General features: G+C 39.0%; 1 protein-coding gene across 2 annotated transcripts; it reads left to right on the forward strand.

Annotated features, from left to right (window-relative positions):
* The first annotated feature begins 116 nt into the window (after positions 1 to 116).
* On the forward strand, positions 117 to 18,248 carry LOC127007495 (transcription factor E2F3-like). Of its 2 annotated transcripts, none has more exons than XM_050878589.1 (11): positions 117 to 198; positions 4,922 to 4,984; positions 5,594 to 5,778; positions 5,895 to 6,039; positions 6,468 to 6,589; positions 6,913 to 7,019; positions 8,092 to 8,183; positions 10,916 to 11,070; positions 11,339 to 11,563; positions 12,149 to 12,338; positions 16,090 to 18,248. In XM_050878589.1, the coding sequence occupies exons 3-11, from the start codon at positions 5,605 to 5,607 to the stop codon at positions 16,233 to 16,235; spliced, it is 1,356 nt and encodes a 451-aa protein (XP_050734546.1). In that variant the 5' UTR covers positions 117 to 198; positions 4,922 to 4,984; positions 5,594 to 5,604; the 3' UTR covers positions 16,236 to 18,248. The 2 variants fall into 2 exon arrangements, with proteins under 2 accessions (XP_050734546.1, XP_050734547.1); XM_050878590.1 differs by lacking the exon at positions 117 to 198 and adding an exon at positions 282 to 477.
* Positions 18,249 to 19,309: the final 1,061 nt, after the last annotated feature.

Genomic DNA, 19,309 nt, shown 5'->3' on the forward strand with positions numbered 1-19,309 from the left:
CGAAGTGCTGCCTTTGATGTTTCGAAGGAACAATGTGCGAGCCATAATTGAAGGAAAACGGCGGGCAACGCTCGCTGAGTGGGACTGGCGGGAAATTTGTAAGGCATCGGGATTAGATTTTGGCGCCACTTATTGTTCACTGGAGGACTGGCGGCGGGAGGGAGAGTGGCGCTCTCCGCATTTCACCTCACGAGTGGAGTAAGTAGTACTTTTGTGGCCTGAGAGTTGCTTTTCCTGAGACTTTCGCGCCTCTTCGTGGGCCCTGGCCGCCTAGATGGTGCCCAGGGCTTGGCAGGGTGGTGTGATAAAGGGCGGAAGTAAAGGTGCAGTTTTGGCGGGCTGGCGGCCATCTCGGGGCCAGCATGGAAGACGCTCACCGACGGCACTGTGCCTCACCTGAAATTTAGTACATCCCCGGCACACCCATCGCCTCCCTCTGCCCGGGCCAGGCAAGGAGAGGGCCTGAGGGTCGCTGAGGTATCGTTTCCGGGTCACATTTTATTGAGGGATATCAAAAGCGGATGCAGTGTTGCCGCGTCTTGTGGCTCGGGTTGTGGCGGTGGAGAGGTGAGGGTCGCTGCCGGGCTCCTGACGTGACCACCGGCACCCATGACATATGTGGGGCCGCCGCCATAGCCAGGGCTGCACTAGGGTGTGTGTACCCAGTCCACCCCATCGCCAGGCTGAACGCCGGCTCGGGAGCCGCGAGTTTAGGAGAGGTGGTGGAGGTGGCCCAGTGTCCTCGTGGCCGTGGGGAAGGCCGTTCTCAGGGCCTTGTCGAGGTGAGGGGCATTTAAACAGGCGTGATGCCCACCTGACGCCCCTGTGCGGCGGCCACTGAGCTACAGGGGGGAGCAGGGCGGGGTGTGGACGGCGTACACTGGGTGGAGGTGATTAATGAGACGGTCCCGGAGGAAGTTGGGTGCCTAGGGCATTGAGTAGCCTATGGGAGACTACCTTTGTATATACTTATTTACAGAACATTAAGTGCACATAGCCACACCCCGATATCATATGCTTTGTGCTAATTAGTGAGATGTAACTTGGATTTACCCTTTAATTGTATAGTAATTATACTGAATGATACTTAATCCATTCCTGAGTGCTTGAAGAGTTAAGTGGCCTCAGTCAGGATGTATCCCTCCACTGGAGGTGGTGTTTAAATGCTTTGCAACAGTGCACCACGATCAATCCATAGTAATTAATGTCCTGTATTTGCTGATAAGTTTTGGGGCCACTTGGGAATGTGGTGGTCATGGTTTAAGAATATGCAGCTGATGATCAGAGGTTTCATATGGAAATAACACTCAGTTATAGATAATATTTTAGATGATAGATAAAATTAGCACCAATACACTATCACTCGTGAGTTATGTAAAATGGTTTTCGGTCGTACAAGTACACACTGTTAAATCTTAGGTTGCATACTTGTATGTTTATGCTATTATGAAAACATGGAAATACATGTAGATAGCTGTGCTTAGGCATCTCTGTGGTCTTTGCATTGCATATAACTGGCCTGCAATACAAGATCAATCCTATATCTTCCTAATACCGAGCATAAATAAACGTGTCTAGTACCTTTCAGAGACCCAAAATCTCAATTTGTGAATTATGTAAATATTCATTGGCTAATACAGAAAGCCCTTTTCTAGGAATTTGTATGAAGCTGTTGATAAAGATTAACTTCACTATAATAGCCACCAGCCCAACATTGTAGACATGCGTACTTGTACTTTTAAAGAATTTACTTGTTATAAAAGGTGACAATGTTTAGTTTGTATCTTTTACTGTTTATTGAGGGTATTTCTTTATTTTTAATGGGCTGTTGAGATCAAAGAAGGCAAAACAAGCTGAAAAATGCCTGCAAAGAGGAAGTAGTAGTGATTTTAAGGTGTAAGCATTTCATGCGCCCCACTGTAAACATTTAAATTCTTAGGAAGGAGGAAATACATACAAAGGAGTTCTGTTTGAGTTTATCATCCTAAAGGATGAAAGAACTTAAATGATGGTTAACTCCTGTATTAGGATTTGGGGCAACAAAGGGATGAGCTAGAGAAGAAAGTTGTGTGCAGCAAGGCTACAAGAGGGGTGGAGGCATTAAGTTAGCAGATTCAGAAGAGCAGTTAGCATGAAAATATTAATAAATTAGAGAAAGGGAAGCAACATTGCAGCAGAATGTAAGCAGTAAAAGAGTCAATAAGAAGAGGAGCTGATGAGGTGAATAGCCTTTGACTTCAAAAAAGAACTTTGTGTGGATCTCCCCCACACATGGGATTTACACTCCATATAAGAGAGCACAAGGGCCTTATATATAGTTAGCATCTGGAAAAGGGAAAAGAACTGGTGTGGATAATGCAGAACACCAACCTTGAGGAAGCTGATTTAACAAGATAAAATGTGAAATTTCTAGGTGAGATGTTAAGGAGAGGCCAAGAATGTTTTGTGCTTAAGGGGACAGCTGTGTGTTATTGAAGACAAGGGGATAGATGTCTGGAAGGCCGTGTCAAGTTGTCAGGTTCAGAAATAAACATTTTGAGCGATTGAAGGCCATCAGGTTCCCTGTACCCCATTCGGATATATTAGCCAGGTTATGCATCAATCTTTGGTATCCAGCCTTGAGTTGTATGATTCCTGCTGTGAGGTTAAAAAAGATGGTGTAGTCATCATTATAACAGTCGATAAAACAGTTTGTTTTGGAAAGATCATTAATAAACAATTGAAGGGGTGAGGGAGATAGAACAGAGTCCTGCAGGACACCTCAGGCTATAGGATTAAGGGTAGAAAATGGTCTTTATCACAGCAGAAATAGGTGGACCTGAAAGGAAACTGGAGATGAAAGTACATAAAAACATAAGGAGTCTGCAAGAGGCCAGTTGGCCTATACAAGGCTGCTCCTGTAATCCTAACCCCACCTTACCTCACTATCCATGAATTTATCCAACCTCCTCTTGAATGCATCTATGGTATTGGCATCCACAACATGACTGCCAAGTTTGTTCCATTCATCCACCACTCTGTTGGTAAACCAGTTCTTGCCTATGTCTTTGTTGAATCTGAATTTATCTAACTTAAAACCATTGCTATGTGTCCAACCTGGTTCTTTTACTACCAAAACCCTATTGACATCCCCTTTATTACAGCCCTTCATCCATTTATAAACTTTGATCAGGTCTCCTCACAACCTTCTCCTTTCTAGAGAGTGTAGATTTAAATGCTTCAGTCTATCCTCATAAGGCAAATTTCTCACCCCTTGAATCATGTTTTATCAAAAAGTAGAGGTGAAAAAATTTGGCCATGTGTGATGTCAGCATAGAAGCACAGTTTTGATGAACAACAGTTGGAGCATTATGGAGGTCATAAACCTTCTGAAGAATTAGGCCAGTAAGGGCATAGAAAACATCATTATGAATTTTGATATCAGGCATAGTTAAGTCAGAGGTGGGGCAGGGTAGCTAAGTGTCCCCTTTTTAGGATTTATTTTCCACTGGGCTTGACAAGGCTGCAGTGCATTTCCCAGTATTCTTCCAACATTTTGGGTTTGTGTGATTACCCTTCCTTAGACAAGTCTCAAGTAGTACACATGCAAAAGAACCCTCAAGAAATGTGAACAAGGTCATTGTGTTGATGCTGAACTAAGCTGATAGCTTTACAATTTACATCCTTGGGAATTATTTCAACCCCATTATAATAAAAGGACATCAGAAAACTAAGCAGTCCCATCGTCCACAAGCAAAGATGCCAGTCACTCAAGCATATCATTGGCTAGAAAGAAAAAAAACATAATAAAACATTGAGAACTAACTACTTTGCATTACCTAGGTTTTGGGGTAATTGTAGACCTTTAATTTATAAGGGATTGCAACCTTGGAATAAAACCACATGGCACTCCAATTCATACAGGTTTGCTACCAATCTTTGTAGACCCTGCATGAATCTTAATATACATCATTACAGTTACGATGCAGGGAAGTATTGTCTTGGAAATCGTGCAAATGGAAACTCTTTATTGAAATTTAGTAATTAATGATATATCAATGATCAATTAACAGTTTGTATTTAGTCATTTGTATTATTTTAGTAATTTCTCTTGATAGATTCATTTAACTATTGTTTGAAAAAAAAACATTTTATGAATGTAGTTTTCAATGTAAAGGTGTTCTGCAGGATCATATTACAGTACAAAACTCAACACCACTGAGTGCTTATATTATTCATGTGGAAAATTAAAATCCTTAATAGTATTCCATAAATACTAAAAAATTAAAATATTAATATAGCAATTTAGCTTCATTATAGCTGTGTGTGTGTGTGTGTGTGTGTATGTATATATATATTTACCTAGTTGTGAAATACAGGAAAAGAGAAGTACTAGGCTCGTGCTGTTCCTGTCTCCATAACACTTATTATCCAGTTTGGCTTTAAATTCATGAATCGTTTTTCACACACAGTCTCCTCGTCAAGTCCTGTATGGAAAACTGTATTTGTAACTGTATTGTGGTAGCCTGGTAATATATACTCCCAGGTCTTTCCCTGCCTCTGTAGGGGATAGTGGAGTGTTTCCCATAAGTTATTGGTATGCTGGATATCCCCTCCCAAGGTATACATGACTACATTTTTCTTCATTGAATTGTAGCAGCCACTTTTTGTTTCGTTCCTGTTGCTTGGTGATGTTTTATTGTAGGAAATCTGCAGTCAAGGAGTTAATGAAGTATTTCAGAATGACGGAGTATTGTGTCATTGTGTCATATTTCTACATTTATGCTTTTCCCTTCCACAGACCATAACCTTCCTCACCCCCTCCCAACCACCGTCAACTGATTGGTCCCCCTCCCCTTGTCCATCCATGTTAGCTTCACTTCTTGAGAGGCTGTCATCCAGAACACTGCTAATGATCCCCCTCCTCTCATGCCTTTGACAGTGTGAGGGCGCGTGCTTCCCTAGGGTTGCCCACCAGGGGGCACTTACATTTACACAATACTAGGTGAGTTGTCTTGTCTTGGTTTTATTATTTTAATCCAGACCACTTGGATGGTGGTGGTCATACTAGTACTATATATATATATTTTTTTTATAGTAGTAATAGGAGTAAAAGTTTGAAGGTTTGTACGGCAGGCCACACACACACATCATGTATGTGTATCTTAGGATGGGATTTCCTAGCCCATGATTGAATATGAAACTTGTCAAGGGTAATATAATTTGAACTCTAGCTTTCTAGATCCATATGCTGTGTCTGCAAGTTTTTCATCAGTGTATATTAGATTTTGCATATTATAGTATTAGGAGCTGTATTGATAATTTGAGTGCTTTTGAGCAGAAGGGCTTTAAAGTGGGATATTATCACCTCAGTTATTCTTATTTTTTATATTTTGTATTGGAAGGAAAAAAATCATGACTATACACTTTTAAGATGAATCAATTTTATCATGTTACCTTGTCCTTTAAAGTCCTAAGATTTAAACTGATATTTTTCCCATGCATCCTATGAATGTCAATACTGAAGCAGGTTTTGAGTAAAAGGCCTTGTCATTTAGCTTACTCATTGCGGTAAGGGAGAGCTTCTTCATATAATGTCCATTGGTGTCACCAGGTTTATGAGCCATGGAGAGTGTGGGGACACCTTCCTCAGGAGGGTTGTCAGTGGTTGGGGGCACAGTGCTGAGTGTGTGTGATGGCCTCACCTACACCCAGCTTCTGGACCACGGCTATGGCCTTACCCCCATCACACCCAGCAACTCCCAGGAGTCCCCCTCCGTCACTCCAGGTCGCACACAGGCAAGTGGATAGAGTTTGCCTCAAGAACTAGATGAATGTGCCATTTATTGTTATTGTTGTTCTTATTATTATTAGTGGTAGAAGTACACAAAGTATTTATGGTGGTGGTGCTGCAGAGTGTGAAGCGCCGCCTGGTGCTGGAGGAGGGGGGTGTTGACGGGGAGGGCTTCAGGACTCCAGTCAAGACCCCCCGGCGGGCCAGGCAGAAGTCCGTCTCCTCCACCCACTACACTCCATCACCGTCCAAGGGGAAAGCGCCAGGTAGGTGGCTGGTGGTGAAGTTTACTCTCATTACCTAAATGATGTATTAAGTTTACTGTGTTAGCTACTGTGCTGCATTTTTCTTGTTCCACTTTGAGTTTTATCCAGCCTTAGGATTTCATGTGTTTTTAAGAAGAGGTTAATCTACATAAAAATGGAAGGGTAGGCATATATCTTGAGAGACTATTTTTTAATTACTAATGTTTAGTAATCATGTCCCTTTAATTTGAGAGGGGAAAAAGAAAGCTCTGCATATCCTCAGTGCTGTGTTTTCACAATTTTTGATATTCTGAAAAAATCTCTTCTCGTATGAATTATTTTTCTGGATATCTAGGTAGAGTAATGATGAAGAGGCTGGAGAATTACATTAATTTCAAGCAATGTGTAGCATAATATATGGCTCTTCCTCCTCCCCTCCCAACCTTCAGCTGTTCCTCCAGCGCCCTCCCCAGGCAAAACATCCCGGTATGACACTTCCCTAGGACTCCTTACCAAACGCTTCGTGGATCTGCTGCAGACTGCCCCAGATGGCACAGTGGATCTAAACAAGGTATGTCAGCAGAGTAAGGAGTTGGTACATCACCAGGCTTCTGTGATGAATATTCAATTGTTCATGGCCAGTGGAAACCTGACAGTGAAATAATATCAGAATATATGGATTTTCTGATCTTGGAACAATCAAGTAATATAGGCAGGATTTTATGTCGAGGAATGTTCTAAAAATGGAGTCAGAATGGTGCTTAGTTTGGGACAAAAGCCTTTCATTTGGGGCAAATTTAGTATGCTGTGATGGGTAAAGAACTAACCAAGAATGTGAAAAGATATAAATGTAGTGAAGAATTATTTGATACTTATCCCATTCTCTTTCCACAGGCTTCTGATATGCTGTCTGTTCAAAAACGAAGAATATATGATATTACAAATGTGTTAGAGGGCATTGGTCTAGTCAACAAGAAATCCAAAAACAACGTCCAGTGGTTGTAAGTCGATACACTTTAATGACAAATTTTAAACTAAGCCTCCTAGTGCAAGGGTAAGCATACAGCATAATTTGTTTCATCACTGGAATCTAGTTGATTTTGCATAATGTATTAGGATTTTAGTAAACAGTCACACATGCTTGTTCTGCTTCAGTATTTTTCATTCAGTTTTAAGTGGAAAACACATCAGTTTGAGGAAAGATGCCCGGACAGTGTACAAGGCAAGCGTAAAACCCACATGGCCTATATTGGTTAACGAATTTGGTGACTTATGCTAATCTATTTCTTAGTTTTTGTAGTAATGAACGAGTAAGTAATTCAGTCAGTCAGTCTTTATCATTTAGTAAGTATTTATCAGTTCCCTCAAAAGTCAATTTGTTTGGGATATTTGTGTAAAAATGTATTCTTAGGAATTTGGTGTCTTTCAATCCATATTAAGAGATTTTGGTTACAGACAGACAGACAGACAATGACAGGAACATTGTTGCCCTTTCATTCTGTGAAGGCTAATAATAGTGAATGATGGCATCCATCTTCAAAATTTAGTTTTGGCCAATATGATAGCTGATGTATACTTTGGAATGTTATTTATTTATTTTTTTCTTGATTTATTGTGATTCCTGAAGAGATAAATTAGCTGCAGTTCATTATTCTCATGGTAACCAGATAAATAATTACATGTTTGGCACCCATATGCCTTCATGTGCCGAATGTCTGGGAAAGTAAGTGTTGGAGGGCAGCATGAGCAGCAGAGCCTCCCATGCCTTGCTGCTGTATCTGCCTTCTCGACAATGGCGTATGATAGGCTTAAGTGTAAACCTAGAGTTAATCGAGTTATAATTATCAGGAAGGTATGTATGGCTGTTTTCCCCTTTATAAATGTGTGTGTGTGCGTTGGGGGGTGGGGTAAAATCGAGTGGTATATTTGATACGTACATAAATTATTAAATTATATTGCTGGGTGTTGCCAGGTCTGTTATGTGTGCAGTCATCCAAATGTATGGGCAGGCTTGCAGTTGTTTAGGTATAACTTGTTTGTGGATGTGAGGCTACAGGTGTTGTTGTGTTGCAGAGCGGCCAGGGTGAACAGCGAGGATCTTGAAGGAGATCTGCATGACCTAGAAGCCAAGGAAAACGAGCTCGATAACCTTATAGAACAAGCAGGTGCGAAGTTAATGTTTTAGCCCAAAACACTATAGTATAATGTGTATAGTCTGTGAGCATTGGCAACCACTTTCTCAAAAGATTTATTCCAATTGATTACTGATGAGTCGTTTAGATTTTTTTCTAATTTAACATAACTTTCTCATTATTACTGGTTCAAGCATGATCTGAATAGTGTTTATCATTGCTCGTAGATTATTTCCTATATTTTCTGTTGGATTTAAGTCTGCTAGATATACGTGTAAGTTATTGATTGCTTCCTTTTCAAACCTGTTAGGTTTGTATTAAGAAGTCAGTAAATTAGAATGGTGAATTAATATAGGCCACAGAGTAAGAAATTCTGTTTCTTACTTAACAAACACTTCTCAATGAGGCTCTTTTGAGAGGTCAGGACTTCTATATTTGTTTTCCGTTTTCCTAATCTTTAAATCGCTAAGATGATTTATATTTCTCAATTTTATACGTCAAAAATGATACATGCATTGAACTGCTCCTTTCTTTCTTCCAGCAAGATTTTGACACAATTTATTTCGTTCCTTGAATATTCTGATTCTTCTTTGTACACATTCCTGATATCTTTTGTTGTACTTCTTCCAGACCACTGTCATAACAACCTTACACCAGGGTAGGTACAACAGTTCCTTCATGTACAGTACTCCCCTTGCACACTGGTTCTTCTGCACACTTAATAGCTGTGCTGCCTGTCATGACATTTTACATTCTGAAAAGTGTACAGCTTGTATCCCCCTGAGCTGCTGGACTTACCATGTTTGTCAACACACATTTCAGATTTTTGGGTACAGTTCCTTTTCTTGGACACTAGCTTGAATGTTTTTCCTCTCTGTCCCTTCTCCAATACCCTCCAGGTTCTTGAAACCTTAAAATGAAAGTTCTGTCCTTGTGAACTAAATACTTAGGAATAAATGTGCTGTACTTACAGATAAACTGAGCCAAGTCAAGAGATTCTGTGGCAAAGTCCCTTGCACGCTTTTGAAATTAGTTAAAAATATTCTTGTCATCCTGCTGATAACTGATTGAAGATAACAATTCTGGAGGATGAGAAGGAAAATAAAACCCAAAAAAGTTATGGGTGCTCATAAATGAGAAGTAATTGAAATCAAATATGACAATGATATTTTAGTTTCAGTGAACTTCATGGAACATAGAAATACTATTGGTTTCTATATTCTCAAGCAAGTAGTTTGAAAATTACATTTGTAAGGAAATTGTTATTATTTTTACAGTATTCTGTGTTGCCCAGATGACTTTGCATAAACATTTAATAAATATCCAGACTAGTAATTACAGGATGGCTGTGTGTAGCCATCTGTGTGCCGCATGTCTGGTACAGGAACGCAGAGCACAGCTGTGTCCGTCAATGGTGAATGGACCTTGATGGTTTGCCGAGCTCTACAGACTCATTGCTGACGTGTTTCAGCTCTGCCAAGATCAGAGGCCAGATTTTGAAAAGATTGTTTGACAAACTTTTTGTAAGTTGAATGGATATTTAATTTCCTGGTTGTGTGCTAAATACAAATATTACATGGTAGGTGAAATTTCATTGTGCAGTTCATTAGTGGCCACAGTTTGTGGAAAACAAGAGCAACTTTGAATGAATCTGAGTACTGTTGCTCTGATATTGGCTTTTGTCAAGTATCGTCTATTAACCTCATCTGAAAATTGACATACGACATGAAATAAGCTGATCGTTTGTTAGTAGTCATAAGCAGTATAGTGACCTCTGTCAGTGGCAGTTGCTCTCCCTAGATTGTTTTCAAAATTTCCTTGTCTTTAATCTGCTGAATTCCTATGAAAATTGGTGCTGCTAAAAGCTAATCAAGACTTCTATATTGAATGCAGAGAGTATATGCTTACAGGGAGCTAACATTTGCTTCTTGTATCCTTTGTAATGTTACTTAAACCATCCAAAAACCTTTATTGAGATAAAAAAAAAATATATCATTGTTACTTGATTGCTTGTGAATTGTTAATACTTAATTTCTGACATAATTTAATAGAACTGAACATAAAGAGCAAGTGTCTTGGAAGGTATATATAAAGTATCAAGTTGCCCTAAAAGCAATGATCTGACTGGCCAGTGATTTCAATGTAGAATTTTTTTACATTTTTTTACAGGAGCTGCCTCGTACAGGCCTACCGGCCTCTTGTAGACTCCTGCGTTCTTATGTTCTTATGTAATACTACACTTAGAAAATATCTTTGGTACAATGTATAATGTGCCATAACCAAACCCCAAACCTTAAGATGAAATAGTCCTTATCCTTGAAATCTGACCCTTTTTGATGGCAAGCAGCATCTATTTTTTTTTATGTAGGGAGCAGTGATGGGATTTATTATCGTTCCTACTTGCACTGAATTTTGTATTAATTGCAAAATCACTTTCTATGTAACAACTTAAAACAAAACTTGGAGAATTCAGCTTCCCATTTTTTCTTTGTGCATTTAAAGTTTGAGGGAAGAGATTTCATATTTGCATTATTGATGAGTACTTGTGGAAAGAAATATGAGTTGTTACATAATGAAGGGCATCAGTAAGTACCTGGTTCTTTAAATGTCTTGAACACTTAATTTTTTTAAGCATATAAAGTAATTAAACAAACCCTTTTAACAAAATAGGGTGTGCCTTTAATGTTGGTGTGCTGTTGGGTAAGAAACGGATGTGCCTCAGATGGTGCTGCTCAAGTGTCTTATCTGTATATTTCTGTTTGCAGAGAGAGACTTGAGACAGCTGAGTCAGGACAAGAGGTTTGCCTACATCACCTACCAGGACCTGCACACCATCAGGGAATACAAGGACAAGACTGTGTTTGCCATCAAGGCTCCACCCGGAACTCAGTTGGAGGTCCCTCAGGAGTTGAAAAAAAAGGTTTGTGAGTCAGATCCACAGTTGTTGGTACTGCAGGAAGGGAAGATAAAATACAGTTCAGAAGTAAGAAGCAGATATCTGACACCTTCACTATCATATCCATTTAATTATGTCAAATCAGCCTAGATGTTAACTGAAAAAAGGGCATATTGAGATGATTTTTCTTGTGGTTTGATTGATATCAGTGGTCTGTTTTCCCCAAAATGTATATTTATTTATTTTTCACAGATCTTGCATTTTATAATCTTATGCTCATTCTTTGTTTCAGAACTGTACACTTCACTTAAAGAGTGATAACGGTCCCATAGAAGTTTACCTGTCAGAATCTGCTGTTGAGGACAGCCCAGCCAAGGAGCAGGCTATCAGACAAAGCCCTCTCAAAGCCTCCACATCAGCAGCAAACACCTCCAGGGCCAAACTTAGACCCACTCGGACAAAAGCCAGCAAAGCATTACTGCAGACAAACAAGCCTGTTCTTAAAACACCAAAGAAGGTGAGCTAGGGAAATTTTTATGAAAGTTTAACTACTATGTGCTCTGTTGGAGGAATGACATGCTATCAAATTATTCTCTTCACTGGAAGGTCAGAGTTACAGGAGTATGGTTTAATATCTTAGGAAATTGCCTATTCAAGCTACACGTTATAACCTAAGGAAACTTTTAGGTGCCATGAATGGGAAAAAAAAGTACATTTTAGTGTGAGGTGACAACATCACAAGTTTAATATTAAGGTAATGTTTTTACTGAAATTAAGCAAAAAAAAAAAAAAAAAAAAAAGTTTAATTATTCATCCTCATAGATTTAAAGATGATCAGGAAAACAAGTCTTTGTTTACAAGTACACAGTTTATTTGCATCACACGCAGCCACCTCAATTGTTTTGACCTGCAGGGCCATTGGTACTCATCATATCAGTTTTTAAATAACCTTTGAGGAGAGAAATTTGTTGATCAGATTCTAAACTTGGCGCTAAGCACCTGGTATTATAAGTGCACTTGGGTTGCTTGATAAATGGTGATGGAGTTGCCACTTTTCAACATTAATACAAAATTAATAATTCAGTGTGCTTCTTCCCCCAAGGAATTGGAGTCACCTGCGCAATCTGACATTAAGACAGAAGTACCTGAACCAGATGAAGAGGGCCTGTTGGGAGCCTCGTCCACTCTGGACCTAAATGATGAGGGTCTGCGCACCGCCCTCATTGTGGGGTCAGAGGACCTCGGCCCTGTTGGGGGGAAACTCCAGCTCCAGATGGAAGACCAGGGAGAAGGTGAGTTGGTTTTCCACTATGACTGCCAAAGCTGGTTCATTGAGTTGTTTCCATGAAAAAGTGGCCTTCCTTAATTTGTCCCTTTATTGTTTAATCTTAGTATTTGACATTGAAATACCATCGTTAGTCTTTGCTTACTTTCTCGTAATACACATGCATGTTTCACCCTGAGCAGGACAAGAAAATGTGCATCTGAAGGTATGAAAATTGGTATCCTATCCTATTGATGAATGACAAGTTACAATTAATTCATTAACCTCAAATTATTATGAATAAACTACAGGGTTGTATGATTTAAATCAAGTTGTTATAAATTACTAATTTAAAAAACAATATTTGATTTAAATTGTATGATTTTTTTATATTATAGTTGATTCAGCTCTTGGTCATATTACTGGACAAGAGTATGGAAGGGAAAAATAAACAAACAAAAAAGACACTAACTTTGATATCAACATTTACCCCATCAACTTCACAGGCCAGTTCATAATAGATATCTTCAGGCAGTTTACACATTGTCCATTTAGTGTCCTGGGGCAGAACAAAGCCTCTCTGATGGTTGTGTCTTGCTGAGGTAAATTGATAGTTTTAAAAGTATTTTACTACATAAACCACATGTTCATTTATGTTACCAATTTCCAGACCATGAGCTAAAACATTTAGACTGTGTGGTTGAGCCATAGGTTAACAGCTTCAGTTCATTTGTTCTAATTGTTTTCATCTCATGTTGACATTGGCTGCATTGTCACAACACTAACAGCCTGGCAGCCAACATCTTTGTACTTCCTTTTTGTGCCAGCCTCAGCTGGAGGGACTACAGTATTCCCAATATGTTGAGACTGGTCTGGCGGGGCGCCGAAAGGGAATTCCCCTGATGCGGTGTTGCCAGATGTACTAGCAACAATTAGTCTTATTGTTAGATTACTTTTAAATGAAACTTCATAATAGTGCATATATATAAATTTCTAATAAGGATGTATAGAGAGCTTTGAATATTGTTCTAGTGGAATGACAACAATGACTTTGTATAGATACCACAAAATGTGGCAGCTCTGTTCTCCAATGTTGCCATTTTTAAGGCTGTGTCAATGGTACATTGACCGCACTAATCCGCAAGTACACGAGGTCGATTCTCATGATAACCCCACACACACACACACACACACACACACACACACACACACACACACACACACACACACTGGTCTGGCTACTGCCGTGGCGGGTAACTCAAGGGTGGAAAACCACGGCCCCCAAACCTGGCTTCGGCCAAAAGAAGCAGAAATGCCCACGGAACTATGAAGCAAAGCGTAAAAGCTAACAATTACACACACACACACACACACACACACACTGAGAGAGAGACGTGGCTACTTTGAATTAAGGGTTGGCTGACCGTTCCTAGGCCGCCGTTAATCAAGTCAAGTCATTCTCCCTCATGCTGCCTGGAGAAACCTCTATAAAAAAAAACGCACCTTAATTCTTACCTCATGGGTGGTGTGGAAAAAGAAAGAGGGAGAGAGGAAATAAATCGCACTTCCTTGCTAAGCCTTTAATTGTTGCCAGTACATCTGGCAACGCCGCATCAGGGAAATTCCCTTTCGGTGCCCCACCAAACCGGCCTCAACATATTGGGAATAGTATAGTGGGAGGGGAGGAGCCTTCACCTTTGCTGTCATGTGTCTCTGACTCGTAGATTAAAGTAGATGGTAGCAACAACAAGCAGCCTTGTTACGACCAAGAGGTCTGTTGCTGTTTGCTTTTCCTTTGTACTTTTGAACTGATTCTGTGAGATCTTTGAGATATTCAGGTGTATGAGACTGGCCACTTGTGTATCATGTTCACTAAATATACATGGCCATAGGAAGTTGTGAAAATAACAAATATTATTGACTCATTGTGAATGTTAGGCCACATTGGGACATGATTTCATATATAAGCTGTTTGGAATATTTTTCATATTGATCATAAATCATGGGTAGATGAAATATGTCTGCATTTTCTGTTCTTGTTGGAGGAATATAATGTGGCCACAACTTCCCAGCCATTTTACAAAACTGAGAATGCTCTACCAGTCTGAATGGAGAGTTGGTAGGCATGACTGCAAGCATTATCTAATATTTGAATTATTATATCAAAGTTGTAGCCCCTTTTTTTGGTATCACTGACTTTTGACATAACTAAATGCATTGCAGTCACATTTAGAGCATTGTTCTGTCAGTTCACTTTTAAGAGCAGATTTATTAGCACTGTCCTTTGCTATAAATGGACTTGCAAGCAATATTCACTTGAAAGATGCAAGATATTAATTTTTGTCACTTATTAGTACTATGAATAAAGTTACCAAAATTAGAATGAACAAAATGGTGGCATTACTTAAGTTCGATGTTTGAGGGTCAGAGCAGAGAGTATGACAATGTAACATCTGGTTGGGAGAAGAAAAGATGGAGGAAGTAATTGAGACCAGGTACTGAAGGACAGTTCTTTGAAGGCATGGAGGGAGAGGGCAGTGAATGATAGACGGGTAATGTTTTCTTTGGAGAGTTATGAAAGGAAGTGTGAGGATGGAGGTAAAGATTATAAGAAATACTATTACCTTCCAACTCTGTCATATGCATCAGATATTGATGTAGAATGTAGTACAGCAATTACAAATACTCCCAAAGATGTGGTGTGTGTGGGGCCCGAAATGGGACGAAGAAAATAAAAAAATGATGTGAGATATTTGGTAGGGGTTAACAGCAAAGGATTTTTTGGTTTCGGTGCTGGTTTGGGCTCAACATACTGATGGCAAATCATCCAGTGAGTCATGAGGAATTGATAATTGCAGGGAGCAGTTGTTTGCCACAGTTCATGTTTGTGCAAGGAGGTTAAACATGTTTAACCTTTTCATGAAGGTGTCCTTGCACAAAGATCAAAATCATTAGTCCTTTACTTTGTTTTGCAGGCATCATCATCTCTCCTTAACTCTATAGATTCCTTGAGTAGAACTTCTCTCTTACTGGATAATTGATCTAATGAAAATTGTAACTAAAGAATCCCTCGGAGCTTAGGTAGCTAAGCCATGATAGCTCTGGTAGGGTTACAGGAGTGCTCTACCTCCCACTAAGAAGCCACCTTGACCTGCGATTGAACTTGCAACCTCATTCATGCCAGCCAAGTACCAAAATCACTGAGCCACCCAGCCCCCTTCCAGCTTGTGATTATGACTGTAACTGCAGGAACTATCACTGTGGTATGTCATCAGATTGTATCACAGTGTTAGTTACCTTCACTTCCTGTTCTTCGTGCAACGATGGATGAAGATTTGAGGAGCAGATAAAAAAAAATCTTATCACTTAGTTGTTTGAAAAGAAATTATTATATGAAATGTTTGAGAATGGATGCTGGAATACCTCTGAAGTCAGCAACACCCCAGGATGAGGAAAGAGCCTTGGGTTGTGTTGGATCCGCTGGTCCTGTGATGGCATACCATAGCACCAGTGGATTCAGCATGCCCCGGGGCTCAGTGACACCATGGTAAGATGGCAAAAAGTGAAGATTTGAATGAATGAAGAATTCCTTATTTCCATAAGAAAAGAGTGAATTACTTAGTGCACTGGTTCTTTGACACAATGAAATTTTAATTTGATATTATTTAGTAAGTGAAGTATGAAGTAGTTGTCTTCATGAGAGTTTTTTTTTATATGAACAAGTCCCTGTCTTAGCTGTGTGATGTGTTGTGAACCTGAGCCGGGGTGTTGTATTGCAGGCGGATCTGAAGACGTGATGCTGGGCTGCACCTCTGGCTCTCCCCTGCCCTTCCTCACACTGGAGCCTCCCATCTCGGACACAGATTACAACTTTGCTCTTGACATCACTGAAGGAGTATATGATCTCTTTGATTTTAACTTCTGACCAGTCAAAGTATAGTCCAGCGAGTGTTTTATTTTGTAAAGAAATTAAATCTTGTGTTTACATTATTATTCCTGAATGCAGTTTATGTTCTTGATGGTTTTCACTTGCATAATGTAAGCTTTCAGACACTGGAAATGTAGACTTTTTAGTGTTCTCACTCCTTTATGAGATGTGTTCTAGGTCATTTTTTTTCTCCCCATGATAAACTCATTTCATTCATAATTTGTTTTGTTTTGTAGTATAATTTTTTCAGCAATAAAGTATTTATACAATAAAGACTTAACTGACCAATTGCGAACAAATGATTGGAGGAGCAAAGCCAATGTGGTGGTACTCGTGTGCTCTGCAATGGTGTTGAAGAGACTGCAAATGTTTCCTCTGGTGCATTTTTATGTAGGCTTAACTATCAAGCCAAAAGTAGCTGTGACTATTCTAACTGGAGATCTGCATGTCAGCCCCATGTAGTACCTGCATTCTGGTGACCAAGGGCTGCCTCCACAGTTTTAAAAGAAAGCACATTATAGAAGTGCAGCTTGTGTTGCATCATTCCTTTTAAAAATTGACACCTGAAATATTTAACCAATTCTTTAATTACTTTAGGGGTCGAGTAGTAGTGAATTATATATAATATTTTTATTTGACAATTTCTTTATTTCCTTCTTATTACTGTTTCCTTCAGATCTTTCTTATTTAATGGTTCATAACTTGATAAGTATAACTGAGAATTAATTTTATTTTCTTATAATATCTTAGAATTCCAGTTTAAGCTTTAATGGTTGACAAACTTGGCCTTTGGGTGCAGAGGGAGCCATTACTTCCATCCATTAGTTTTCTTAACAATTATATGAGAAAATTATTTGCTTTTCATAACTATAATGTGCCAATCAAATTCCCTTTTCTTTTAAGACATTTATTTAAGCATACAAGTCATAACAACCTCACATCCAAGAGATTTCAATCTAACTAGATGCCTTATACTAGAACCAAATGTAATATTTTGCAGTACTACATTTTATTATTTCCTATGGAAAATTTTTAATTGAATTTTCAAGCCAGATAGGTTCTTGGGAAAATTTGACAGACAGCATGTTTCATAATGGCTAATATATATGCAAATAAATAATTGGCAGAAGCCATTAACTGAATGTTTATATCAGTGAGTGTTGATAAATGTTACACATTACTTTTACACCAAATCTGGGCCTGATGAACCCTGTGGCGGCCAAGATGTATGTATGTGTCCTGTGTATGGTTCTGAGTGGGTCAGAGAGCTTAGAAAATTATTAAATTTATTCTGTAGGATGTCATGTTTTAAGTCTAATTTAGTGCTAAAGCTTCTTAAAGACATGTGTGTGCATGTTTGCAAATGAATTTAATTTACACCCATTTTCACTGCCATGCAAATTATGCTGTCAAGTAAATAATGCCAAGGTAGTGGTTACTTTGGGGCACCCTGACGCACACCCAACCCAGCCTGGGACTCGCCAGGTGTCAGTAAACAGTGAAGCTCATTCTGTTTGCGTGTGGAGAATGTGTATTATTATTATTATTTATTTATTTTTTTTTTTTATTTATTTATTTATTTTTTTTTTTTTGGAATGACATTTTTCTGTGATGAATTGCAGTCAGTGATTGACATTTTTTTATTTATTATTATTATTATTGTTGAAAGTTCTTAACTCACTGACATTACACAATTACTACTGCTTCATTTTCATACGTGTTGGATTGCTCATGCCTACGGTAGCATCATGGAAGATGTTTCTAGCATTCATGTTTTGTAAATTCATGGTTTTTAAGTACAAATTATATTCATTCGGTGGTACAGCTGTGAGTAGAATGTTGAAGTGTGATGGTAGACCATGTAAAGTGACTTTATTGCTGCCTTGAACCAAATGAGATTTGGGTAAAGCCTCTGCTGTAGATTTACACTTCCAAGCTTCTCACAGCTGTATCTTGTAACACATTTGTTAAAAAAAAATGGAAATAAAAGAGATATATGAAAATTGTAAATGCATTCTCTTATTCAGAACTTACTTTCCCCAGGTTTCCCTAGGTAGCCTACCACCCACTTATCAACCATCCCGAAAGGGAGAAAGAACAGGTAGATGAGAGTTCCACGCTACTTCCCGGGCCGGGATTCGAACCCGAACCCGCGGATTCGTAGTTAGGCATGATGGGTCCCCCCTCTATCGATAACAAAAAAAATATAAAAAATTGCAATTCCATGCATATTCTGTCGATGTTTTTCAGAACAGATCAACATGATAACCTATAGAATTAAGTATCAATCACGTGATCTGTAACCCCGCTTGCAAGGGGGAGGCGAGAGGTTGCTGCCGTGCGGGCAACGCGATTTCTGTGTCCAGTTTGCGCGTTAAACTATATAGAAGAGGAGGATGCCTTGGCATACTCAAAACAACTGCTATTTGTCCGAAAAAAAACTAATATTGTATGATGTATCAAGTTCCGTCCAGGTACTGACATATATACGTGTGACTGAAGAAGAATGTGACAAAGCTAAATATTTCAAATGATGCATACCTTCTTACTTTCGGACTCAGCAGGGTGAGGCTTTCACATATAGTGCGGCGGATTAAGGAGCCTGCCATACGGTGAGACCTGTAGCAGAGTAAGAAGTAGGTACGTCCAATGTATTGTTGTTATTAGGTATCATTATCATTATTAGTAGTATTGACTACGTGGACCAAACGAGGTTTGAGCCAAGGCCAAGCTGGAGGTTCCTTGGCTAGACCCCGTGTATCCATTCACTGCAGGGTGGACAGGGGGCACGGAATGTCCCAATCTGTTTCCACTCTTCCCGAAATCTCTCAGTTATGAGGCAAGTGTGCAAAGCACTGCATATATATGGACCTGAGATCATGTGTGTGTGTGTTTATTTTCACCTACGTATATATATATATATATATATATATATATATATATATATATATATATATATATATATATATATATATATATATATATATATATATATATATATATATATATATATATATATATATATATATATATATATATATCCTCCCGACCCGAGCATGCTCATTATAGTG

The sequence above is a fragment of the Eriocheir sinensis genome, chromosome 35 (assembly GCF_024679095.1).
Source record: "Eriocheir sinensis breed Jianghai 21 chromosome 35, ASM2467909v1, whole genome shotgun sequence".
Lineage (NCBI taxonomy): Eukaryota > Metazoa > Arthropoda > Malacostraca > Decapoda > Varunidae > Eriocheir > Eriocheir sinensis.

Bases quoted from the DNA above. Each gene is read 5' to 3' on its own strand.
- LOC127007495 (XM_050878589.1), top strand. From the start codon at position 5,605: ATGGAGAGTGTGGGGACACCTTCCTCAGGAGGGTTGTCAGTGGTTGGG. The intron at 5,779-5,894 runs GCAAGTGGATAG...GTGGTGCTGCAG, and splicing joins TCACTCCAGGTCGCACACAG to AGTGTGAAGCGCCGCCTGGT. The intron at 11,071-11,338 runs GTTTGTGAGTCA...TCTTTGTTTCAG, and splicing joins CTCAGGAGTTGAAAAAAAAG to AACTGTACACTTCACTTAAA.